Source organism: Canis lupus, chromosome 19 (genome assembly GCF_048164855.1).
Source record: "Canis lupus baileyi chromosome 19, mCanLup2.hap1, whole genome shotgun sequence".
Lineage (NCBI taxonomy): Eukaryota > Metazoa > Chordata > Mammalia > Carnivora > Canidae > Canis > Canis lupus.
This window is the reverse complement of record NC_132856.1, coordinates 1,601,894-1,627,945: the sequence shown is the minus strand read 5'-3', so window position 1 is coordinate 1,627,945 and position 26,052 is coordinate 1,601,894. Positions and strand designations below refer to the sequence as shown.

The following is a 26,052-nucleotide window of genomic DNA, read 5'->3' as shown; positions in this document are numbered from 1 at the left end:
CATCTTTGAACACTTCTTCTTCCATGTGAGACCCTGTGATGTACTACATCTTGTTATCTTTGGATAATTCTCCTTCCTCCAGGAAAAAGAATAGGTAATATTGCAATTTCTGTTTCTTCTGTCAGATGGTGGAACTGGAACTGAGGAGGTATTGATTGCAAAGTATTATTCCTGAAAAATTAGAATCTTGCACTTTTCAAGAGAACTCCACAGAGGTATTTCCCAGGAAGTCAAAATTTAAAAAGCTCCTCTGAAGAGAAAGAGAAGATTCAACAGGCCACTGTGATGTTTCAAGCAAGAGAAAATGAGGAGAAAGACGAGAAATTTCAGACATAAGACAGTTAAAGACAATAAAACACTTACAGAAGTAAGTGAGCAAGAATCTGAAAAAGATGGTAGTCAGTGCTTGGATCCTATAACAAGCAGGAGAATTCAGGCTGAAAAGAAACAGTATGTATGTACTGAGTGTGGGAAAGCTTTTAGTCAGAGTGCAAACCTTACAGTGCATGAGAGAATCCACACAGGAGAGAAACCCTATAAGTGTAAGGAGTGTGGAAAAGCCTTCAGTCATAGCTCCAACCTTGTTGTTCATCGGAGAATCCACACTGGACTGAAGCCCTACACATGCAGTGAATGTGGGAAATCTTTCAGTGGTAAGTCACACCTCATTCGGCACCAGGGAATCCATAGTGGGGAAAAAACGTATGAATGTAAGGAGTGTGGGAAAGCCTTTAGTCGGAGTTCAGGTCTTATTTCACATCATAGAGTTCACACTGGGGAGAAGCCCTACACTTGTATTGAATGTGGGAAAGCCTTTAGCCGTAGTTCAAATCTTACTCAACATCAAAGAATGCACAAAGGAAAAAAAGTTTACAAATGTAAGGAGTGTGGGAAAACATGTGTTTCTAATACAAAGATTATAGACCATCAGAGAATTCACACAGGGGAGAAGCCTTACGAGTGTGATGAGTGTGGAAAAACTTTCATTTTAAGGAAGACCCTTAGTGAACATCAGAGACTTCACCGTAGAGAGAAACCTTACAAATGTAATGAATGTGGGAAAGCTTTTACTTCTAATCGAAACCTTATTGATCATCAGAGAGTTCACACTGGAGAGAAACCCTATAAATGTAACGAATGTGGAAAAACCTTCAGGCAGACTTCTCAAGTTATTTTACATTTGAGAACCCATACTAAGGAGAAACCCTATAAATGTAGTGAGTGTGGGAAAGCCTATCGTTACAGCTCGCAGCTTATTCAACACCAGAGAAAACATAATGAGGAGAAAGAAATCTCATAAATAAAATATATTGTTGGTAGTAGTCCTAATTGCTACTTTTTATAAAAGCAATTTTTCATTATTATCAACTTAATTCAGTTTTTAAGACTCCATGCAGGGAAAGTAACCAGAAACAGACAAAGATTAACAGAGGGATATTCATGCCAGCATCATATATAACAAGGAAGAGAACTAGATTTTCAATAGGACGTGGTTTAAATGAATGATAGTCTATCTACTTGATGGTTTTGCAGCCATTATATAAACATCTTTAAAGAATATTTAATGCCATGGGGGAAAAATTTGTATAAAACAGAAGATAGAGAAAAAACAAGTTCGATCCAAATATTTGAAAAGCATTTACATATAGTAGAGAAATGGTTATGAAATAATACCAAACCAAAACATTGACAGTGATTATCATTGGGTGATAGAATTATAGGCTATTTCTATTTTCTTCTTTATACTTTTCTATGCATTTTAGATTTTCTACAATGAGAACATACTACTTTTATATTCAGGAAAGAAGTATAGTACTTTTTTTATTTTTTATTTTTTATTTATTTTTTTTAGTAATAAATTTATTTTTTATTGGTGTTCAATTTGCCAACATACAGAATAACACCCAGTGCTCATCCCATCAAGTGCCCCCCCTCAGTGCCCGTCACCCATTCACCCCCACCCCCTGCCCTCCTCCCCTTCCACTACCCCTAGTTTGTTCCCAGAGTTAGGAGTCTTCATGTTCTTTCTCCCTTTCTGATATTTCCTACCCATTTCTTCTCCCTTCCCTTCTATTCCCTTTCACTATTATTTATATTCCCCAAATGAATGAGACCATATAATGTTTCTCCTTCTCCGATTGACTTACTTCATTCAGCATAATACCCTCCAGTTCCATGCACATTGAAGCAAATGGTGGGTATTTGTCATTTCTAATGGCTGAGTAATATTCCATTGTATACATAAACCACATCTTCTTTATCCATTCATCTTTCGATGAACACCGAGGCTCCTTCCACAGTTTGGCTATTGTGGACATTGCTGCTAGAAACATCGGGGTGCAGGTGTCCTGGCGTTTCATTGCATCTGTATCTTTGGGGTAAATCCCCAGCAGTGCAATTGCTGGGTCATAGGGCAGGTCTATTTTTAACTCTTTTCCAAGATCTATAAAGAACTTATTAAACTCAACACCAAAGAAACAAACAATCCAATCATGAAATGGGCAAAAGACATGAACAGAAATCTCAGAGAGGAAGACATAGACATGGCCAGCACGCACGTGAGAAAATGCTGTGCATCACTTGCCATCAGGGAAATACAAATCAAAACCACAATGAGATACCACCTCACACCAGTGAGAATGGGGAAAATTAATAAGGCAGGAAACCACAAATGTTGGAGAGGATGCAGAGAAAAGGGAACCCTCTTACACTGTTGGTGGGAATGTGAAATGGTGCAGCCACTCTGGAAAACTGTGGAAGTTCCTCAAAGAGTTAAAAATAGTACAGTATTTTTTAAGTGCAACCAGAACATGTTCATTTTCACTTGACAGTGTTATGAAAGGCATGGAGAATATGGACCCTAAACTCATGGGATTCCACCCTAATACTGGTACTTGGTAGCAGTGGAACCATGAGCAAATCACTTCCTTTTAGAGCCTGTTTACTGTTTGTTAAATAATAAACACTAGTCATTGGTCTTTGCAGTTTTAAAATAAGCTGGCTGTATAGTTGTCAGCTGTTAGGTTAAAAGAACAGCAAAAATTTACTACATTCTCCTCTCCACAGTTGTAGAAGGATGTACAGATAATAGAGGCTTTATTTTTTAGGTATATGTCTACAAAACCAGAAAAAAATGTCCCCTTATGAAATTGAAACAATTGCAGGTTCAAAACTGTAAAGATGCAATGAGCATAATCTAAAACTAGGGGAAGACTCTGCCTTCTCATGTTATGTATAGTTTAGTAGCTAAAGGTGCAGACTTTGGAATCAGAGATAGGTGTTCTGATCCCAGATCTACCTCTCACCAACTTGTCAAGGTTGGTCAGGAAGTGAGGAAATGCTGAGTCTTTCTCCCTTTTATCATCTATAAAAACCTTTCTTAAGAGAAGGGAGGGATGCTGTGCAGTCAGTACTACAGGTGCTTACTAGCTTCCTCTGCATGTCTTTAAGTCCAGCCCTTTGAGAAGGCCTTAAACCAGTATTTTAAACTTCTAAGTCCTTGGCTCAAAATCCACCTGGGAACACTTAGAAAGAATCTGCCCATTTTTAAATGCAGTTGCCCCTCTTTCTTTGTATATGGTGAATTCCTAAGCCTAATGTCATTTGTTTTATGCATATAAGGATTATTGTTATCCCATTCAATTCTTATAACATTTGTACAAGATAATTGTGTCTTGGGGTTAGGTGACTGGCTACTTAGTGATTGGAGTCAGGATTTGAACTCAGATCTGAGGTTTAAGTCTGTGCTTTCTTCATTATACCACAGTGTCTCTGCCCACCGTGATGGTTCTATATGTGAGCAGGAGACCAGTTGTGATTCTCCTGAGTAGACACCTCTGTGAAAGGACATTGTATCTAAATAATTATTTGATCATGGTTTCATAAGGAAGATGCTATCTGTCTTCCCTAAGTTTGATTTATGGCTTGTCCCTGCACCTTGTAATTTAGTTTTAAGGATTATATATTTCTTCCTTGCTGTTACTGGAGACAAGGAAGCAGAAGGTTGTAAAGGGTATAGTGTGAAAAGAGATTGTTTGGTTTTGTCCTATTTTTATAGGATTGGTACATGGAATTTTGTGATGTAATAGTCCATCTTTGTTTGCGTGGTTATTCAAAAGAAGGTTGCTGGATTCAGGGATAGGACTGTTATATCACTGTTGAATAGGCACTTCCCTAAGAGTCTATGTGGACACAAGGGTAGAATAACCCACATATGGCAGTGGGTTACACTACTATAACACTAAGGGTCCTTCCATCATTTTCCTCTTGTCACATGTCCTTCTAAAATTAAGGGAGGCATTTGTAATTAGCATCCCATGCCTTTTGTTATGCCAGCCATCCTCACCTGCTGATTACCTATGTAGAAACTCCATTACTGATGTCTACTGGTGGCCGAAACTAAGAAAACAGTCAGTTGGCTTCTTTATACCTGTCAGAGGTTGTATTTTGAGCATTTATTATTACTGAGCAGAGTTGTTGATGCTTCCTGTATTACTGAGTAGGTATTCTCTAACCAAAACAATTTCCTATCACTGTGTCATAGTGCCTGAGATTCTTCCTTCAAATAGGCTCTCTTTTTCATCTTAAAAGACTTTTGTGATCTTCAAAAGTAAATACCTTCTGGAAGGATGCTGTGCCATTTCAAACCCAGAAATCTGAATACAGATCTTCACTTATCTTACCCCAGGCAAGGTAAGATAATAGACGCTCACCCGTTTTCTAAGCTGATACTTTTCTCAAGCTGCACAGGTAAATGCTGATAAGTGGTCCTCATACCCTTTCAGATAAATATTCCGTAGTATAATGTGAACTGATCATCCACCTTCCTCCAGGGACACTTTCAAGACTACCAGCTGTTTACTTCAGTCAGACTTGAATTATGTAGTTCTTATCATACTTTCAGGCTTTTTCATGACACACTCTGCACTCAGGATGTCTCTGTGTTTTTTCCAGTTACCTGTGCTAATGGAAACCAGTGCCTCCTCTGCGGCCACTCATTTGTTAGTTTTGGTCTCCCTCAACCCTGAGTTTATTTCCATTTTCCCCTATTTTCCATCAAAAACCCATTGCTAGACTACTGTGTATTGCCTATCCCTTTTTATGTTATCTACTGGCTTCTTGTGCACTCACACTTATTCATTTATGTTTTTAGTACCCTGAATATTCTTGAGGAATATGAAGAGGTGATATTTTTTAGCCACAGACATCCTGGTTGTGTAGAATTGCTCTTGTGTGGAATAGGAATATATATGTATCCTTTTAGTTGAGAAAGTGTGGAATAAAATCTCATTTTTTATAGCCTTGATTGAAGAGAAATATGAAAGACAAAGAATCTGCATAGAGAGAAGAGTTTCTCCTTAGGTTTAGAGATATAATATGTTATTGGTGGTGTGTACTGTATTAGGTCTTACTTGGAACTGAGAAGAAAATCAAACCAAAAAGGGGCTTAAATAGCTGAATAATTCTGTTGCATTTAAATCCTCTAAGACTAAATTTTATTTTAGTTCGGTATCCTCAGTGACAGATTTCTTTTTTTTAATTTTTCCATTTAATATAAATAAATAAAATAGTATGCTCGTGTTGTTAGATTGTTTTCTGAAACTGATTGTCTTTAATCACCTCTGATGTTATAAAACTGTTTTTGCAGGACATAGTTATAATTCCTCCAATAAATTCTGTTTTCATTCACTTGTTATAAATACCACTGAATTTTTTTATCTTGTTTCCTTTGTTCAGAGTGGGAAGAAAACAGTTCAGTTTGCTTTTCTTTAAGCAGCTGTTTTTGGAATGATGTGATTTTGCTTGTTTCTGATTTAAACGCAACACAAAGCTTGTTCTTTTCATACTCCTACTACATAAATCAGAGCTCCCTAGCCAACAGAAAGTGTCCTATAATTTCCTTAGAGGAATTGTTTAGCCAATTATTATCCGAGTCCCTTTCTCTGGGCCCATCTGTGTTTCAAATCTTTACCATTCCGTAGACCTCAGATGGCTATATAAAACCAGCCATGTTCCCTGAAGTCTGTTTCTGCTCCAGAAAGTATGTTTGTGAGTGGTATAAAGTGGTATAAAGGAGATAGCAGACTCCTTTCTGGGCATCATAGATAAGGACCTGACTAGTTCCCACTCTTCCCACTGACCATTTAAATGTACATGGTACAGTTTGACCACAGGGATTGTAGACATGCAAAAGCTATAACCAGTCTCTGAAACTAAGGCCAGTGGATTCCAAATTTGGGAACCACAGGAGGTAAAAGCACACACAGATCAATTTCCAAGGCCCGCCAAATGTGGGCCAAGGTCCAGGAGTCTATATAAAACAACACTTTTGCAGTGGGAATTGAAAATTTTTCATTAGGAGCCTTGACTCTTTACCTCACTACTGTGATGATAGTCCATTTTTCCCTCAGAAGAACCTATAAATTACAAAATTATTAAGACATATATCAAAGTTTGTATAACCATGACAAATTAGCAACCAGTTTATGGAGTATGAAACAAAATGCTGTCACATTTGCAGTCTGTTTTACCACAAAATTGAGCAGAGATTAATGTCCTTAAAAGGCATAAAAGAACAGTAAGGCAAACTAGATAATTATAAAGCCCTTTGGCTGCAAAACAACCTAGAAATTCTGGATTAAATTTAAACATTCTTTTCAAGGGCTTTTGAGAAGGTGAAGTAAACACACAGAGCCTAAAGTAAATAGGAGGTGGAAGTCAGAAAGGTAAGTGGGTGATGATACTTTGGGTGCTGTGAGGCAGTTTGATGATATTGGTCACAAGGGACATAGATTTTACCTGCTGCAAGTGCAGAATTTGAATCTGTGGCCTTGCAAGAGGTGGAGAATTGGAAGTGAGATTTCCATAAGAATCCCAGATGTGTACTATACTCCCAGCGAAAGCATGCATTAGGAAAAGGTCAACCAGGAGCAGAGGAAAACATCAAGGAAGCTTGTGAGTTTTGTCATGGACTTTAAGTAGAAAATAAAAGCCTCTAATAATTAGTAGTCATGAGTCAATCCTCATGGTAATTTAGAGTTCAAATTTAGAAAACTCTAAACCAAGAAAGTAATATAAAAGTATGTATGTACATTTCCAAGTATTCTTGAATGGTTATTTAAAAGTTAGTGAATTTTTAAAAACTGAGTTATCTAATTAAACTGAGTTACCTAATTGTTTTAGGTTGTTTTTCAGGAAGTATGTATAGACAAAGGATAACATACAGCAAATTTATTAGAGAGTATTCTTGGATTAACACCCAAGAACACAGAACTACCAAACTAGTAGTAAGAGAAGTCCTCTGTGTTCCTTCAGACTCAATTAGACGGGTCTGTACTATCAGAAGTGCCTAGACCAGAGGAGAGAGGTCTGGGCTCATATGCCGCTTCAGCCAGTCACTCAGTACAAGCCCTGTCACACCACCGTAAAGGGAACCATGATCTTGGGTAAGGTAGGCTTCTTCAGCTGAGGATATAGTTCCTGGAGAGAACTGACAATTGAAGGCTTTCAGCCTGCCCTCCTGGGTGGAAGGATAGGGGACAATCCAGGGAAATCCAGACAGGGCAACACAATGTCCTCTGCCCTGATCATAATGCAATTATTAACTAATAATTAATTAATTAATTAAACCACATACATTTGGAAAGTAAACACATTTCTAAATAATCCATGATTTGAAGAAAACTTAATGAGAATGAGAAAATACTTAAACATGAATAAAACTGAAGGAGAGACTCCCTCTTCTGGCCATGTTAGAGTTAGAGGGACCAGAATTACATTCCTACCTGAAACTAGAATCCTAGACAAAATATATGAAACAATGATTTTGGTCCTATTGATATCAGTAACAAACATCAAGGATTTTTTATTTCTGATATAGAGAAACAAGTTAAGTGAGCCATATGTGCCCCAGTTTATTGCCTTAAGAAAGTCCCCAGGCGGGCAGCCCCGGTGGCACAGCGGTTTAGCGCCGCCTGCAGCTTGGGGTGTGATCCTGGTAGACCCGGGATCGAGTCCCACGTCAGGCTCCCTGCATGGAGCCTGCTTCTCCCTTTGCCTGTGTCTCTGCCTCTCTCTCTGTGTCTCTCATGAATAAATAAAATAAAATTAAAAAGAAAAAAAAAGTTCCCAGGCATCCCCAGGCAGTAGCATAAGGAGAGGGAGCTGGTGGAGTCTGGTGAAATTCTTGAGTTGACGAGAGAGCTGAGAATCCAAGAAGACCAAGGCAGGTAGGGTTCACAAGATAGTACTGGAGGAGAGAGAACTATGCAGAGATATCTGGAGATCTGTGAATGGTCAGGATATTCAGCAGAGTACTGATGGGCACATTATATGAGGAAACTTATCTAAGGCCAGGGGGGTGGCGGGGGGAACATTCCAAAGGATTGGAGTGAACAGTTCCAGGCACAGAAACAAGGTAAGAAATACTGTCTTGCCATGAGTCAGACACAATTCCTTTGTGCATTGGGTAAACTACTCAGAAGGGTCTTGCCTCGGTAGTGTAGAGCAATAAACCTAGAATAAATCTGAAGAAAATTACTACAAGGTGCATCACAAATTTCTCAAAAACAGTCAAGAGAAAATTATAAAAACAGTGCAGAGGAAAAAGATAGGGATTACAACAGGTTTCTTTCTCCCTTCCCTTCCCTTCCCTTCCCTTCCCTTTTCTTTCTTTCTTTCTTTCTTTCTTCCTTTCTTTCTTTCTTTCTTTCTTTCTTTCTTTCTTTCTTTCTTTCTTTCTTTCTTTCTCTCTTCTTTCTTTCTTTCTTTCTCTTTCTTTCTTTCTTTCTTTCTTTCTTTCTTTCTTTCTTTCTTTCTTTCTTTCTTCTTTCCCTCCCTTCCTTCCTTCCTTCCTTCCTTCCTTCCTTCCTTCCTTCCTTCCTTCCTTCCTTCCTTCCTTTCTTTCTTTTCTCTCTTTCTTTTTTTAAGATTTTATTTATTGGGAACCCCCAGTGGCTCAGTGATTTAGCGCCACCTTCAGCCCAGGGCATGATCCTGGAGACCCGGGATCGAGTCCCACATCCGGCTCCCTGCATGGAGCCTGCTTCTCCCTCGGCCTCGCTCTCTCTCTCTCTTAAATAAATAAATAAATAAATAAATAAATAAATAAATAAATAAATAAATAAAATCTTTATTCATGAGAGACACAGAGAGAGAGAGAGAAGCAGAGACACCGGCAGAGGGAGAAGCCGCTCTCTCAAATTGATAAATAAATAAAATCTTTATTCATGAGAGACACAGAGAGAGAGAGAAGCAGAGACACAGGCAGAGGGAGAAACAGGCTTCCTGCATAGCTTTTTAAAAAAGTTTAAGTTATCTACACCCAATTTGAGCTCAAACTCAAAACCATGAAATAAAGAGCTGGATGCATTTCTCCTTGAGCCAGCCAGGTGCCCCTGTCTTACATTTTGGACTGTTGTGTTGGGCTGTCCTGTGCATTATACGAAACTTAGCAGCACCCATGGCTTCTACCCACTAGATGCCAGTATCACCATACCTCTGTTGTTTCAAAAATATCTAGATAATAGCCCCCAGGGGAGAACCATTACTAAGTAAGTTGAGTACCACTGCTATACAGAAAATGGTATAATGTCACTTGAAGGTAGACTGATGAAGATCCCAAAGCAATCATTAAAATAACAAAACAGGGGGATCCCTGGGTGGCTCAGCGGTTTAGTGCCTGCCTTTGGCCCAGGGCGTGATCCTGGAGATTCGGGATCGAGTCCCACGTCGGGCTCCCAGTGCATGGAGCCTGCTTTTCCCTCTGCCTCTCTCTCTCTCTCTCTCTCTCTGTGTGTGTGTGTGACTATCATAAATAAATAAAAATTAAAAAAAAAATAACAAAACAGGGACACCCGGGTGGCTCACTGGTTTAGCCTCTGCCTTCCATTCAGGTTGTGATCCTGGGGACCTGGGATTGAGTCCCGCATCGGGCTCCCTGCATGGAGCCTGTTTCTCCCTCTGCCCATGTCTCTGCTTCTCTCTGTAGGTCTCTCATGAGTGAATAAATAGAATCTTAAAAAAAAAGTTTTAGTTATTAATAAAAAGATAAAATTGCATAGAATTATATACCCACCAATTAGCATATCCAAAGTTGGTGAACCTGAATAAGCTCTGTGGATTGTACCATTCAATTTCCTGGTTGAATTGATAGATATTGTGCTCTAGTTATGCAAGATGTGACCATTGGACGAAGCTGGGTGAAAGATACATAGGAATTCACCGTACTTTTTAATTTCCTGTTATTTTCCCCAAAAAAAAGTTTAAAAAAGAAAAATAAATACGACTGATTGCAGCTTAATTCCATCTTATGAAAACAAAATTCCATCTTATGTATGCTATGAACATATGTGTAATTATATATTTTAAAAAGCTATTTGATAATGGAAAGTTTACAGTATCTAAAGTGCTCATACTCCTAACTCTGGGAAACGAACTAGGGGTGGTGGGAGGGGAGGTGGGCGGGGGGTGGGGGTGACTGGATGATGGGCACTGAGGGGGGCACTTGATGGGATGAGCACTGGGTGTTATTCTATATGTTGGCAAATTGAACAGCAATAAAAAATAAATTTATTAAAGAAAAAACTTAAAGGGCTCATAAAGTTATTCCAAGTAAATCCAAAAGAAGTTAATGAAGTTAGTTTTTTCCATGCTATCATACTGAGTTAATAAAATATATGTTTTATACACAAACAGGTCATTTCCTAATGAAAAGGGGTCAATTCATCAAGAGTACCTGATCTTAAACATTGATATATTTAAAAGCAGTTTTAAAATACACAGAGTAAAAACTGATAGAACTGTAAGGAGAAATAGACAAGCCCACGTACATAGCAGATTTCAATACATCTTTCTCAAATGATAGAATATATAGAAAACAAAGATACAGATCTGAGCAATACTACCAACCAACTTGACCAATAGACATTTAACACTAGCCAGCAACAACAGAACATACCACCATGGAATTCAATTAGAATTGGTAACAGAAAGATCCCTATAAATCCTCAACTATTTGAAACTAAATTACACAAATGAAATCTTGACTCCAAAGATGAAATTAAGAAATATATATAGAAAGCATTTTGAATTGACTCAGAAAAAAAAAAAACATCAAAATTTATGGAACATTGTTAAAGCAGTAGAGGGACATTATAGCACTAAATGTGTATTAGGAAAGAGGAAAGGTTAAGCAACTAGAATAAGAGCAAATTAGAATCAAAGTAAGAAGAAATGAAATAATAAGGTCAGAGTGGAAAACTTAAAAACAGGAAATCTATAGAGAAAATCAATGAAAGCCAAAATGATTATTTTTTAAAAATCAATAAATTTGATAAACCTCCAGCAAGATTAACTAAAGAGGAGACTCAAAGTACCTGTATCAGGATTGAAAAAGATGATATCAATTAGATGAGATTCTTACACCAATTAAAGGGATAAATTGTGTGATGGTTAACTATTTTGAACTTGTCTGGGCTAAGAGATGCCAGATAGTTAAGATATTGTTTCTGGGTATGTGTGAGGTTATTTCCAGAAGAGATTAGCATTTGAATTGGGAAACTCCTGGAGTTAGGAAGGGTTCCAATAGTTTGGTTGACTGGCTGAAACACAAACCAAAGATAGTCCCCTGTGAATGAAATGGAAATGCCCAATCTCCCTTTAATTTGGAGGAAGGAATTTAAAGGCTTAGAGAGGGATACCTGGGTGGTTCAGTGGTTGAATGTCTGCCAAAATACAAATATTGGCTCAGTTGATGATCCTAGGGTCCTGGGATTCAGTCCTGCACCGAGGTCCCCGAAGGGAGCCTGCTTCTCCCTCTGCCTCTGCCTCTTTGTGTCTCTCATGAAATAAATGAAATCTTAAAAAAAAAAAAAAGGCTTAGAGAGATTGCAATGTTCAGAGTGGACTTGTCATTTAAACTGTACTCACCAACCCTGGGTGGGTCCATAAGATGAACTTCTTGTCTTTCTGCTTCTTTAAAAGACATAAAATTACATAAAATAATAATTATGATAATAATAGCACAAAGAGGGGGAAGGAAATAGAGCTATGCAGGCAGCAGTTCTGTATCTCACTGGAAGTTACTGTAAATCTGAAGTAGATTCTCATAGCTTAAGATATAAAGAACAGCCACTAAGTAATAATGTAAAAATTGCAATGAAAAAAATCATTAAGGGAATTAACATACTAGAATATTCACTTAATGCAAAAGAAGGAAGATAAGAGAAACAAGACATGAGATGTATGAAAAATAAAAAGTAAAATGGAAAATATAAATCAAACTATACCAATAATAACATTACTTTTTTTAAATTTAAATTCAATTTACTTATAGTGTACTAGTAGTTTCAGGAGTAGAATACAGTGATTCATCAGTTGCATATAACACCCAGTTGCTCATGACATCAAGTGCGCTCCTTAATGCCCATCACCTAGTTACCCCATCCCTCTACCCCACTCCCTTCCAGCAACCCTCAGTTTGTTTACAGTTAAGAGGCTCTTATGGTTTGCCTCCCTCTCTGTTTTTATTTTTCCTTCCCTTCCCCTATATTCATCTGTTTTGTTTCTGATATTCCACATATGAGTGAAATCATATGGTATTTGTTTTCTGACTAACTTGTTTTGCTTAGCATAATACTCTCTAGTTCAATCCACAGTGTTGCAAATGGCAAGATTTCATTCTTTTTGATGTAATGTTCCATTGTATATATACGTAATACACTTCTTATCCATTCATCTATTGATGTACTTTTTCCATATTTTGGCTATTGTGAACGTTGCTGTTATAAACATTGGGGTGCATATGCCCCTTCAAAGCACTATTTTTGTATCCCTTGGATAAATAGAGTACACACCAATAATGACATTGACTATGAATGGGTTAAGCAATCAAATAAAAAAGGAGAGAAATTAGACTGGATAAAGAAACAATATATGTATATATTTCTATAGGAGACCCACTTTAGTTTCAAAGATACAAATAGATTAAATGTGAAAGGATAGAAAAAGATCTATCATGCAAAGAGCAATCATAAGAAAACTGGAATGGCTGTACTAATAACAGACAAAATAGACTTTGCAACAGGAAAAAGGTCATTAAAGATGAAGAGGCACATCTCATAATGATATAAAATGAGATGAGTTAATCCATCAGGAAGATAATTATATATGCATCTAATAAAAGACTGCCAAAATATATGAAGGAAAAACTGATAGGAACGAAAAAAGAAATAGACACTTTAATTAGTTGGAAACCTTATTTTCAGGAATAGATGGAACTGCAGGTATTATGCTAAGTATAAATAAATTGATCAGAAAAAGAGAATTCTATGGTTTCATTCATATGTGGACTATAAGAAATAGTGTATAGTGTACAGGAACATAGGGAGGGAGGGAAAACTGAATGGGGAAAAATCAGAGAAGGAGACAAACCATGTGAGACTCTTAACTCTGGGAAACCAACTGCGGGTTGCTGAAGGGGAGCAGGTTGGGGGATGGGGTAAATGGATGATGGGCATTAAGGAGGGCACGTGATGTGATGAGCACTGGGTGTTAGATGCAACTGATGAATTATTAAATACTAATACATTACTAAAACTAATGATATATGTTGGCAAAATGAATTTAAATAAAAAGAAAAATCAGGGAAGATCAACAAGGAAATGGAGGACTTGAACACTTTATGCAAAGAGACTTAACATACAACTTTAGGACACTCCATCTAAGGACAGCATAATATACATTTCTCTCAAGTTCACACAGAACATTCTCCAGGATAGACCATATACTAGGCCATAAAACGAATGTCAATACTTTTAAAAGGATTGAAATAATAAAGTATGTTCTCTGATCATAATGCAACTTAACTGCAACACTCTCTAAAAAACAAAACAAAACAAAAAAACCCTCAAGAATATTTATAGGAACAAAATATACCCATCCCTCAACAAAATAAAATTCAAAATATATAGCATACACTTATTACCAGGCATGCAACAAACAGGAAATACAACCTGTATTTACAGACACACAAAAATCAATCCGTCAAAACTGACCCGGAACTGATACAGGTATTAGAATCAACCATCAAGCATATTAAAAACGGTTATAACTATAAATCACATAATCAAAAATCTAGAGGAAAGATAGAACTTTCAGACATAGAAGAAATTAAAAAGACCCAAACTGAACTTCTGGACATGAAAATTACAATGTCTGAGATAAAAAATACATTGGATGGAAATTTCTGCCTGATAATTTTACCACACTTATTACATTCATAGTTTCTTTTCATTGTGGATTGTCTAATGCCCACTTAAGGGGTGAGTTCTGCTTAATAGATTTGCCACATTCACCACATAGAGTTCAGAACTCCTTGATGCTCAGAAGGAATATTAGGATGTTCCCAAGGTTCTTTATATTCAGCAAATCCATATTTTTGTGTTCTTAAGATTCTTTGTCCATTACTTCCAAGAATCACTTTCCAGTCTACTTCCTTCTTAATGTGAGAGTTGGCTTCTAGTTTCTCTAGAATATCTTTATGGGCATCTAGCTGCTTCCCCCAGGAACCATCTCACAGAGTCCTCCTGATGTACCATTAGATGATTCTGATCTTTTAAAAATTTCCTTCTTTGGAGCCAACTGTGAACTCTGCATCCAGTTCTCATCTGCTGCCAAAAGGCTACTTTTTGTCCTGTGGTGGAAACAGAATCATCAAGAAACCTATACTTCTAAACAAAAACAAAAACCTTCACATTATTGGTAAGGAATGAAGTGACACATTGAGAACAAGAGGGAAAATTGGAAAGAGCTCATTTTTTTTTCTTCAGGGACAGAAAAAAATAGAAAAGGGAAAGTTGATCAATTCAGGGGAGTAGAAGAGAGATCAGGACAGACAAATGTTGAACCGTCACAGTCAAGTTAGAAGGGCAACTGAAAAGCAAGAGACAAGGTTGTGGTGTGTGATCTTACAGAAGTAATCTCCTTAGTAAAATGATTAACTCTAAGGTCCTTTCCAACCATGACATCATATAGTACCACGGCTCTCACAGAAGATGTTGGGGAGACAAAGAGGTAGCAAGCACCTCAAGTCAAATATGGGAGATTACAGAGTAATCATGGTAATGGTTGTGAAACATGAAAATGTTGATTCCTTTCATCAAATTTTAACCAGGGCCACATACTGTTTTGCATTTTAGTATGTGAGAAGTTGAAGATATCTGAATCCTTGACTGTTAAGCCCACCTTCTCCGTAGTTGATTACTGTCCTTGTCTAGTCAATCACAGAATCTACCTTGCCTAAACGCCTCTTCCAGAAGGCTTTCCTGATCCAGTTTTGGCTGAGGGGAAGCTGGGGTAACCATACTTTTTGTCAAGTGACCCTACTTATTCCATAATGAACCACAGGTGATAGGACCAGAGCCAGGCACTAGATCCATGTATAACTTATCTCTAGGCTAATTATCAGCTTCTGCTATGACTTGTGTGTGTGTGGCAGGGGTTGGGGGGGGGGGAAACTCTGCCCAAACAGATGTTTAATGACTGAGCCAACTGGAATACCTCTCTCTGGAAATTCTGAATCAGAAGTAGAACAAAAATAAGAAAGTTAAAAGTAGGAACTGAGGGCAGCCTGGGTGGCTCAGCAGTTTGGCGCCTGCCTTCAGCCCAGGGCGTGATCCTGGAGACCCCGGATCGAGTCCCATATCAAGCTCCCTGTGTGGAGCCTGTGTCTCCTTCTGCCTGTGTCTCTGCCTCTCTCTCTCTCTCTCTCCCCCTTTCTCTGTCTCTCATGAATAAATAAATAAAATCTTTAAAAAAAAAAGTAGGAACTGAAGATGAAATGATGTATGGAAAGAAGCTAAGCCGTTAGGAGCCACAGCAAATAAAGTATGATTTATTTGAACAGAAACTGAAATAAAGAACTTATTTGAGGGACAGAAGATTTTTCACAGTTGAGCAGCAGTGAGAAAAGTAGAGAGAAAACCAACATATATGGAGCAACTAAGTTACATTCACAGTGGAACACTGGCCTAAAGATTCATTTATTTTTGTTGTTGAGGCTCCCAGACTGCTATTCATGGGGGTGCATTCTCCACAAGAACCTGTTTCTCACAGTGTCTTCTGACTGGTTGGGCTTGGATCACTTCTCATAATGGTAAGAAATTTTAACCATAGACCCCTCTTTGACCAGGGATGCTTCCTTTTCCTCATTACTGTATCATTCAGGAGGATGAGATGTGTTAATAAAGCTTGCTAATATGTGTCGCTGTGTAAAGTCCTGTCTAACTTTGAAGTTAAAGAATTGGCTCCTGGATCCTCTGGAACAAAATAATTAGTCTCCAATCAGACTGATACAGGGGCGTTCACAAAATTGGGCATTGTGGAAGGACACACTCTTATTTGAATCTAGGATGTTGATTGTAAGTTTAGGTTTCTCCAAAAGCAGAGCCTAATGCCACAAGGACTTAGGGGTAGATAGGTTATTTGGGAGGTGATCCCAAGAAGCAGAAGGGAGGGAGCAGGAAGACTAAGATGGGCAACAGAGGAAAAGCCGATAAAGTGTGAGTTATTGAGTGGTTCCACTGTGAGCAACTAAGGCTCAATGTCACTTGGGGCCCCCTAAGAATCACGTAGGACAGAGCTGAGAATTTGCTGTCAAAGCACAGGAAGCTTGGGCATTTATGCACTAATTGCTATTTGTCATTCTTTTAGGGTTGCCCTTGAGGCTGTTATTCTCACCCACGTCTTCCAGGCAGTTCCTGAGACAGGGCTGGCAGAGCAAGCCCAGAGGCAAAACAGACTGAGATGTCACAATGCACACTAGAGATGGAAGGCTGTCAGGATGGATAGAACCATTCCTCAAGAGTTGCACAAAAATCACAGGTAGGCAGAGATGACTGTGGTAGAGAGCACAGATGGCATCTTCTTCTGGTAACAAGCAAAAGCTGCTTTTAATATTTGACTCAAAGAATTTAGTGTTTAGAAATAATCCCTTCATCTGTGTAGTAACGACTTCCATTATTTTCCAGTACCCAAAAGAAAAGTATCTGCACAATGTGTTGGAATATGAAAGGCCTCAGTTACATTTTGCTCTGCTTCCCAGCCACTTTTTTTTTTTTTTTTTAAGATTTTATTTATTTATTCATGAGAGACAGGCAGAGGGAGATGTAGGCTCCATGCAGGGAACCGATGTGGAACTCAATCCCAGGACCCCAGGGCCAAAGGCAGGCGCTAAACCGCTGAGCCACCTAGGGATCCCATTCCCAGCCACTTCTAAGGCTAGGAAATACTAGACTGATTTCAGGACCACCGCCTTTGGGCCTCTTCAAAGCAGTGTCCTCAAGAGCCACGACCCTCTATATAGAAGTCCAGGTGGTACAGGTGAAGATAGTAGGTCCAACTCATTTAGGAGGTAATTCAGCGTCCTGAGGGCCCGGGCCATGTTAGTCACCTTTGCATCCTCCCAAGTCTGGAGTGCCACAGCTCCCACCCCTTTGTTGGGAGGAGGAAAACCCCAGGGCTCAGAAGCTCGGCCACTCCCGCCTCCTCAGGCCAAAACAAGGAACCATAGAGACGAGGCTTCGCAGAGAGCAGGGGAGCGGGGCGGGGCTGGTAACCGCCGGAAGTGGCGGCGGCCGCCGGAAGTCGCGGTGCCTGCAGGTCGGCCATTGCTCGGAACCGCGGCTGCCTTCGCGTGGGGTTTTTGTGTCCTCTGTCGGCGTCCCAGCGCCCGGGCGGCAGTGCCCAGAGCCAGAGGCACAGTGGGAATTCCCGGTGAGCGCGGTGGGCTCGGGTCGGGTGGGGTGGCGCGGAGGGCGGCCTGAAGCTCCCTCGGGCGGTGCTGACTCCCGGCGCGGTCCCCGCCAGCTTGGTGTTGGGTAGACGCCCTGGCCCTGACCTGGGCAGGTGCTGGCTTGGGGCAGGTAGTGAAGGCGGCGCCTCAGAGCCGCGCTGTGTGTGTGTGTGCTGCTGGAGTCAGGCGTGGAGGAAAGCTGCCTCGGGAGCCAGGCCTTTCTGCTTTTCTTCAGTCTTCTCTGAGACTTACAGCTTGAGACATTCCTAGAGCGATGACAACCAGACTCCTGGGGACTTCTTATCGTAGGGATGGAATAATTTCCATCTTTTAATTTTGCATGATATTTAAGAAGCAAACTTAGATCACTCATACCACCATTACTTAAGGGAGTATTATTTTTTATTCATTTGAGAGAGACAGCACAAGCAGGGAGGCTGAGGCGGGGGGGGGGGCGGGGGGGAGCCGACCCCCGCTGAGTAGGGCGTGGGACTTGGAGCTGGAGCCCAGCGCCTGGAGATCTGGACCTGAGCCTGAGGCCGACACTCAACCATCTGAGCCATGAGCCACCCAGGTGCCCCAAGGGAGCATATTTTAATGCTAAGTCCTGGCACCGTAAACTCAGAATGAAAGCCATTCTTTGCAAGAAAGGTTATTGCAAACTTCTGTCAGTGATTATGTACAATTACTGTATTTTTCATTTTACAATTTGCCAGATTAAATCTTTATAACGAACTAGTGTTTGGAAACTATTACTTTAGAATGGATGTTGTTTGGCCTTAAAAAGTCTTTAGGTTGGTTTGGTTGGCTCTGTATTTTGACAGTTAATGCATAATGCTGCTATAAACATCTGTGTGCAGATTTTGTATGGACATTTGTTCTTGACCTTTTAATAAATACCAAGGAGCACAATTGCTAGATTGTGTGGAAAAGAGTTGTTTAGTTTTGCAAGAAATGCCGACCTATCTTCCAAAGTTCGCTGTACCATTTTGCATTTCCACCAGTAATGAATGAGAGTTCCTGTTGCTTCACATCCTCACCAGCATTTGGAATTGTCAGTCTTCTGGATTTTGGCCATCTTAATAGGTGTGTGGCAATACCTTGTTGTTTTAACTTGCATTTCCCTGATGACGTGATGTGAACCATCTCTTCATGTTCTTGTTTAGAACCTGTACATCTTTTTTGGTAAGGTGTCTGTTTTTTTGTTTTTTAAGATTTGTATTGATTTACTTGTGAAAGACACAGGCAGAAACACAGGCAGAGGGAGAACCCGGTTCCCCACATGAAGCCTGATGCAGGACCCCAGGATCATGACCTGATCCAAAGACAGACACTCAACCACAGAGCCACCCAGGCGTCCACGGTGAGGTGTCTTAAAGTCTTTGGGCTATTTTTAAATTGAGTTGTTTTCTTATTGTTGAGTTTTAAGAGTTCTTTGCATATGAAGTACACAAAGGATAACAGTCCTTTATCAGACATGCATGTCTTTTGCAAATATTTTTCTCAGCTTGTGGCTTGCCTTCTCAAGCTCTGAACAGTGTTTTTCACACAGCAGAATTTTTAAAATTCTATCAAAGTCCATCTTACTGTTTTTTTTTCTTCATGAATTACATCTTTGTGTTGTATCTAAAAAGTTACCACCATACCCAAGATCATTTAGGTTTTCCCTTGTTATCTTTTACGAGTTTTATAGTTTTGCATTTCACATTGAGACCCATTTTGATTTAATTTTTGTGAAGGGTGGAAGGTTTGTGTCTAGTTTTTGTTTTGTTTTTTGTTATTTTGCATGTGGATGTCCAGTTATAGTGTCTTGGCACTATTTGTCAAAAAGACTCTCTTTGTTCCACTGTATTGCCTTTGCTCCTTTATCAGTAACAGTTGCTATATTTACGTGGATTTGTTTCTGGGCTCTCTATTCTGTTTCATTAATTTGTATATTATTTCACCAATACCACACTATCTTAATTACTATAGTTTTATCATAATTCTTTATGTTGTGTGGTATCAGTCCTTTTTAACTTTTTTATTCTCCTTCAATGTCATGTTGACTATTCTGGGTCTTTTTCCTCATATAAACTTAAGAGTGAGTTTGTCGGTATCCACAAAATAACTTGATATTGTAATGGAAATTGCGTTGAACTATAAATAGGAAAGAACTGGCACTTTGGCAATATTGAATCTTTCTGTCTGTGAACATGGGATAGAAATCCTTTTTGAAAGTTCTTTCTGTAGTCCCCAGATCAATTACGAAGAATTCCTCAGGTTTTCTCAATTATTTTATTCCTATTGCTACTTAGTTTAGAACTTAATCATTTGTTTAGACCGCTGTAAAAACTTTCCTGGCCTTCCTGAGATCCAGTCTTCCCTCTCCCATCATCCCGCCCATATAGATTTTTGACCCTGTTAGTTAATACTTAATTCATGCCTAGAGTTAGAAAGGCCTTTCTAACTGTGACACAAAACCTAGAGCCATTAGAAAGAGATTGGTTGCATGGCAAGACAAATACAGATAAGATAAAATCACATGAGATACATGGCAGAGACATGACAAAAGGAAAAAATTTGCCACGTCCCATTGTAACAAAGGACTAATTTTCTTATAATGTAAAGAGTTACACATTAACAAGACCAAACATTCCAATAGAAACATGAGCAAAAGATATGAATAGTTAACAGAAAATAAAATATAAATGACTCATAAAAATACTCTCATTCACTCAAAATCCAAGTTAGATTTGGTGAAGGAGTAAGGAGAAAGGCACTCCCATACTGCTCATTCTTGGAGTGTAAATTGTAAATTCATCCAGGCCCAAAGAAGGAGTAATTAGGCAATATCAAAATTATAAAGTCATGGGGCATCTGGGTGGCTCCGTCAGCTGGGCATCTGATTTCTGCTAAAGTCATGATCTCAGGGTACTATGTTTGAGCCCCATGTCAGGTTTTCTGCTAAGTGGAGAGTCAGCTTCAGTATCTCCTCTCTGCCCCTCCCCCTGCTCATGTACACATGCTGTATCAAATCTAATACGTATATATATACACATACATATATATATGTGTGTATGTATATATAAAATATTTATGTGTGTGTATATATATAATCATATAAATTTGATCCAGCAATTCTTTGAGGAACTTTTCATGTATATGCCTGCACACATGCTAATTGATGTATGCTCAAGGTTTTTCATGATAATATTGTTTTTAATAAGAAAAGATGAGATTTACCTGCCCATCTATGATGGAGTAGGTAAATAAATTATACTACAGTAAAAAGGGGTTATGTGTGACAGGAAAAATCTCTAAGATACATTTTTTTTTTTTTTATGATTTGATTTTTAAATAATCTCTACACTCAGTATGGGGCTCAAATTCACAACTGTGACAATCAAGAGTCACATGCTGCACTGACTGACCCAGCCAGACAGCCCTAAGATAGAGTGCTGAGGAAAAAAAGACGCAATATGGGATTCATGGTGTTCTACCATTTATGGGGGTGGAAAAGATACAAAGCAATACATATTATACTTAATTGTGTAAACATAAATAGTTGGAAAGATAGTAAGAAACTAATGGGGAGAGGGAAACTTTACACAGTATGCATTTTATAATTTTTCTTTTTTCTTTAAAGATTTTATTTATTAGAGAGCAGGAGTTGGGGGAGGACCAGAGGGAGAGGGAGAAGCAGACTCAAGTTTGACATGGGGCTCCATCCCCGGACCCTGAGATCATGACCTGAGCTGAAGGCAGATGCTTAACCAACCGACTGAGCCACCCCGCATCCCAATTTTTTTTTTTTTGCATCCCAATTTTAAACTTCGAACTAATATTACCTGCTTAAAAACATAACAAGGACAAATATAAAATAAAATCTCTTTACTGGTTGCTTATCACAAACAGTACCTGACCACCCTCTTCCACTGCCTCTTGAGAGCTTTTAGAATTTGACTTCTGTTTATCTCTTGACTCTACTCCTATGGCCTTACCTCCAGAGTTTACTTCCTTTCTCTGGTTTACAGAGCTTTTTTCTTTCTCTTTCTCTCTTTTTTTTTCTTCCTTTTTTTTTTTTTTTTTTAAAGCACATTTCTAATAGAGCTGTGTGTGCTGTCATTCCCATACTTTTGAAAATACAGTTCTTTCGTCCTGAAATGGCTTGCCTAATAGCCCAATGGTCTTTTTATTTTTCTTTAGAGTCTAATCCAAAATAACCTTCTATGAATTCTTACTGTGCTTGTATGACCTATTAATTTTATTTGTATATTATATTGAAATTGTGTTTACATTTCTGCCTCCTCTACTAGCTATATACATTGCTCCGGAAAAGTCCAAGTGTTAAATTAGTGAAGGTGCTTTCATATGTCATGGACAGTGACATAACTGTTATAATCTCAAAAGGTTAAAACTATTTGTACCTTCCATGGGGCAGCCTGGGTGGCTCAGCGGTTTGGCGCCACTTTCAACCCGGACCCTGATCCCGGAGACCCGGAATCAAGTCCCATGTCGGGCTCCCTGCACAGAACCTGCTTCTCCCTCTGCCAGTGTCTCTGCCTTTCTTTCTGTCTCTCTCATGAATAAATAAATAAATAAATCTAAAAAAATAAAATAAAATAAAATAAAATAAAATAAAATAAAATAAAATAAAATAAAATAACTATTTGTACCTTCCAGCCCAACAATTTTTTTTTTTTTCTGGGAATTTTTCCTGAAAAAATAAGCAGAGATGTAACCAAAAATTCATTAGCAAAGATAGTCATTGTGGCCTAATTTATATAATAGGAGGAAATTATAAATAATTTAAATATCTAATAACAAGGGACTACCTAAGTAATGAATGGGCTCATATGCTCTTAAAATAGTGATGAAGACTATATAATATTACAGTTAAAAGACAACATGTCAAGGTACAGAGCTGTACTATTGGTTCCAATCTATCTTGTGATCCAAAATGATCAGAACATAGTACAGAACAATAGTAATGATTATTCTCTGGTTTTGTATGTTTTTCCTGATTTTATTAATTTTATGTTTTGTAATTAGAAAAATAAATATTATTCCTAAAAAAGATTTTAGAGAGCCACAAGCCTAAGTTTTATATATTAAAAGTCAAATTTATCTAATTTTTTTTTATTTTTATTTTTTATTCATGAGAGAGAGAAAGAGACAGAGACACAGGCAGAGGGAGAGAAGCAGGCTCCATGCAGAGAGCCCGACATGGGACTCAATCCCAGAACTCCGGGATCACTCCCTGTGCTGAAGCCAGCGCTAAACCACTGAGCCACCCGGGCTGCCCTAAATTTATCTAAATATTTTGATTAACACAAAGAACAATTTTCAGAGAATTCAAAGTATGTATATTCAAGCTAACTTAGTTCAACCTTTCTTTGTCAATTGAGAGGGTGTTAGGGTTTTGTCTCGTGTATCAGGATTAAGACCTTACTTGTTGACCATACAGAACATAGAAAAGAGTTATAGAAAGATAATAATTAACCTTTGAGTGCATATACTAAGCACTGTTCAAAGCTTGTATATAGATATCCAGTTCTTTCACAAGGCAGTAAGATAGGACTTATTATTACCCCTGTTCTGCAGGTTAAGAAACTGAGACTCAAAAGTGAAGTAACTTGTTCAGGGTTGCACAGGAGAAGCCTGGATGCCTGTTGTTAGAGTGGTAGTTAAAAGATTTATTATAATTATGTGGAGGAGACACTGTGAATAAAGACTAACGGGATTTCATGTCTGGTTACAGCAGTGATCTGGGTAACATGAGCATCTGTGTCCTTAGAGCTTTGGGCAGGGGCTTCTGTCAGAGTAGGCAATACCTAAAACCTAGAACCTTGCATTTAGGGAGGTTCTCTTCATCACTGGAAACTGACTGGGGTCTGGAAATCTTGGTTATTTATTGCTTTGGGTTAACTTTATGAATGATTTCTTGAAGTCTTCTAGATAATGTTCTCCAAGCTTTAAGGAAGAAGTCAAGCAAGGATTGAGAGGGCCTGGAGAGAAGTCTTTCTTAAATGACAGCAATGACAAGAGAAAATTGGGCCCACAGTGCTCTGAGACAAGAGGGTCTTGTTAAAGGGAAGGATGATACCTGGAAATGGGGAACCAGCTTCCAAGGAAGCAGCTCCTCTGTTTGGGAGACCTCCCACCTGCACTTTAGACAGTTACGTTATCATGAGACATCTGGACCCCAGGAAGCACTGAGCCGGCTCCGGGAGCTCTGTCGTCGTTGGCTGAGGCCAGAAGCACGTACCAAGGCCCAGATCCTGGAGCTGCTGGTCCTGGAGCAGTTCCTGAGCATCCTTCCTGGGGAGATTCGGACCTGGGTGCAGATCCATCGCCCTGGGAGCTGTGAGGAGGCCGTGGCTTTGGTAGAGGAGCTACAGAAAGACCTTGATGGACCAGCATTAAAAGTGAGAAAGGGGGAGGGGAGAGATTTGGGATGGAAGGAAGGAGAGAATTAAGGCAGGGTGAGCTGGGCTGGAGGCTGATCCTATAATTTTCATAAATAATTAGTAGCACATTAGCAACCCTAATGCTTATTACAGCAGGTTCACGAGCTATTTCAGATCATAGAATATCTGCAGAGAAATGGATTTATGATTGGTGTCTTGTTCCTAATTCAGAATTAGCAAAAAGGCATTGACTGCACTTTGTTCATCTGGTGATGCTTGCTAATGCTGAGTTTGGTTCAGTAACCTAAAGAACAGGGATCCCTGGGTGGCGCAGCGGTTTGGCGCCTGCCTTTGGCCCAGGGCGCGATCCTGGAGACCCGGGATCGAATCCCACATCGGGCTCCCGGTGCATGGAGCCTGCTTCTCCCTCTGCCTGTGTCTCTGCCTCTCTCTCTCTCTCTCTCTCTCTGTGACTATCATGAATAAATAATAAAATAAAATCTTTAAAAAAAAAAAAAAAACCTGAAGAACATAATGTTTCTAAGTGTTCCCCTAAAAAAAAAATAAGTGTTCCCCTAAACAGGAGCATATGTATTATTTGTATAAGTCTGTTAGGAGTGACGAGGTAAGCCTTGATTATAAAAGGCAGTGAGAAAACAGGACTAAAGCTCTCTAAATCTGGCAGGACCTCCCCATGTGTGCCCTAGGGCCAAGGGATTGGGTTGAGATACTTAATTTTAGAAAGATTTTATATCCTTGACCATTAAATTGGGATCTTAATATATTTCTCAGTGTGTGTATGAGATCTCTTTCTGTCAGTTTGTAGTCCACTAGAAACGTTATATGTAAGAAGTCTGAAACAAACTTAGGAGAGGCACCAAGGATGAGCTTGTTTATTTTAATCATAAAAATGAATTTTATTTATAAGAGATTTTATTTATTCATGAGATACTCAGAAAGAGAGGCAGAGACACAGGCAGAGGGAGAATCAGGCTTCCTGCAGGAAGCCCGATGTGGAACTCAATCCCAGGACCCCAGGATCATAACCTGAGCTGACAGCAGATGCTCAGCTGCTGAGCCCCCCAGGCATCCTCAAAATGAAGAATTTTAGAGCTATATAGTTCCTCACAAAGCTCTAATCCATCCTTATTTGAGAGATAGATAAATGGAGGCTGGATTGCCTTATGTCCGACATTTAGCTAGTAGCAAACATGTGTCTAGACTCTGGTATTCCTTCTGTTGAAGCAGGAAGGAATAATAAAGGGGTAGATAAGTAGAAGAGTATATTGAACCCAAGTCTGATCTAAAACCAGGTCTGAGGCTAAAATCTATACTCTTAATTATTACTGTAATTTCCCTTTCCCTCCTTAGCCCACACCCAGGTCTGGCTTCTGTTTCCATCATTTTGTTCAGTTTCAGTGGGAAAGGCCACCAGTGCCATGAATGGGCTACAGGGCCAGCTCCGTTGTTGTCAAGGCAAAGCTTTATTGCTGTTTTGATGTTCCATACTTGAGGTGGGTCTCTTATCTCACAGTTCTTGATTGTGGGCAGAAAGAGGTCCATAGTTGTCAGGTGAGTCTATTTTCTGTAAGTACAAGAAGAGTCAGCTTATTTATTTTGTTTTGCTTATTCCCAGGTTCCAGTTCTTGTTCAGGACCGGGACATTCTTCAGGAGGGGATGAGCACTTCAGGAACTGCAGTTCTTCATGTACCCACTGGCAGCCACATAACAACTGAAATTTGCCAAAATCCTTTTACTGACTCACTCGTGTTCAGTCTCCAGGATGCTCAACATGGTACTTAGCGATCCTGGCTTTGGACTTTGTCAGGGTCTTTATTATGGCTCATCCTCCTACTCACAGTTAGTTT

General features: G+C 39.2%; 2 protein-coding genes across 11 annotated transcripts in view; both read left to right on the top strand.

Annotated features, from left to right (window-relative positions):
- Positions 1–26,052, top strand: part of ZNF197 (zinc finger protein 197) — a 49,655-nt gene that overhangs the window by 5,201 nt on the left and 18,402 nt on the right. For 2 of the 10 annotated variants that reach the window (XM_072784813.1, XM_072784807.1), the window contains exons 1-3: positions 17,614–17,772; positions 23,724–24,201; positions 25,820–25,979. In XM_072784813.1, coding sequence (XP_072640914.1) covers positions 23,803–24,201; positions 25,820–25,979 — 559 coding nt within the window. In that variant the 5' untranslated portion in view covers positions 17,614–17,772; positions 23,724–23,802. Of the gene's footprint in view, positions 1–520; positions 654–16,057; positions 16,154–16,710; positions 16,882–17,613; positions 17,773–18,795; positions 18,878–23,723; positions 24,202–25,819; positions 25,980–26,052 lie in introns of those variants that run through there. The other 8 variants (XM_072784812.1, XM_072784806.1, XM_072784814.1 and 5 more) reach the window with 7 other exon arrangements.
- On the top strand, positions 305–5,688 carry ZNF660 (zinc finger protein 660). The gene has a single exon (XM_072784824.1). It carries the CDS (start codon positions 305–307, stop codon positions 1,298–1,300), a length of 996 nt encoding a protein of 331 aa, XP_072640925.1. The 3' UTR covers positions 1,301–5,688.

Coding starts and splice junctions, on each gene's coding strand:
- ZNF660 (XM_072784824.1), top strand. CDS start 305: ATGAGGAGAAAGACGAGAAATTTCAGACATAAGACAGTTAAAGACAAT.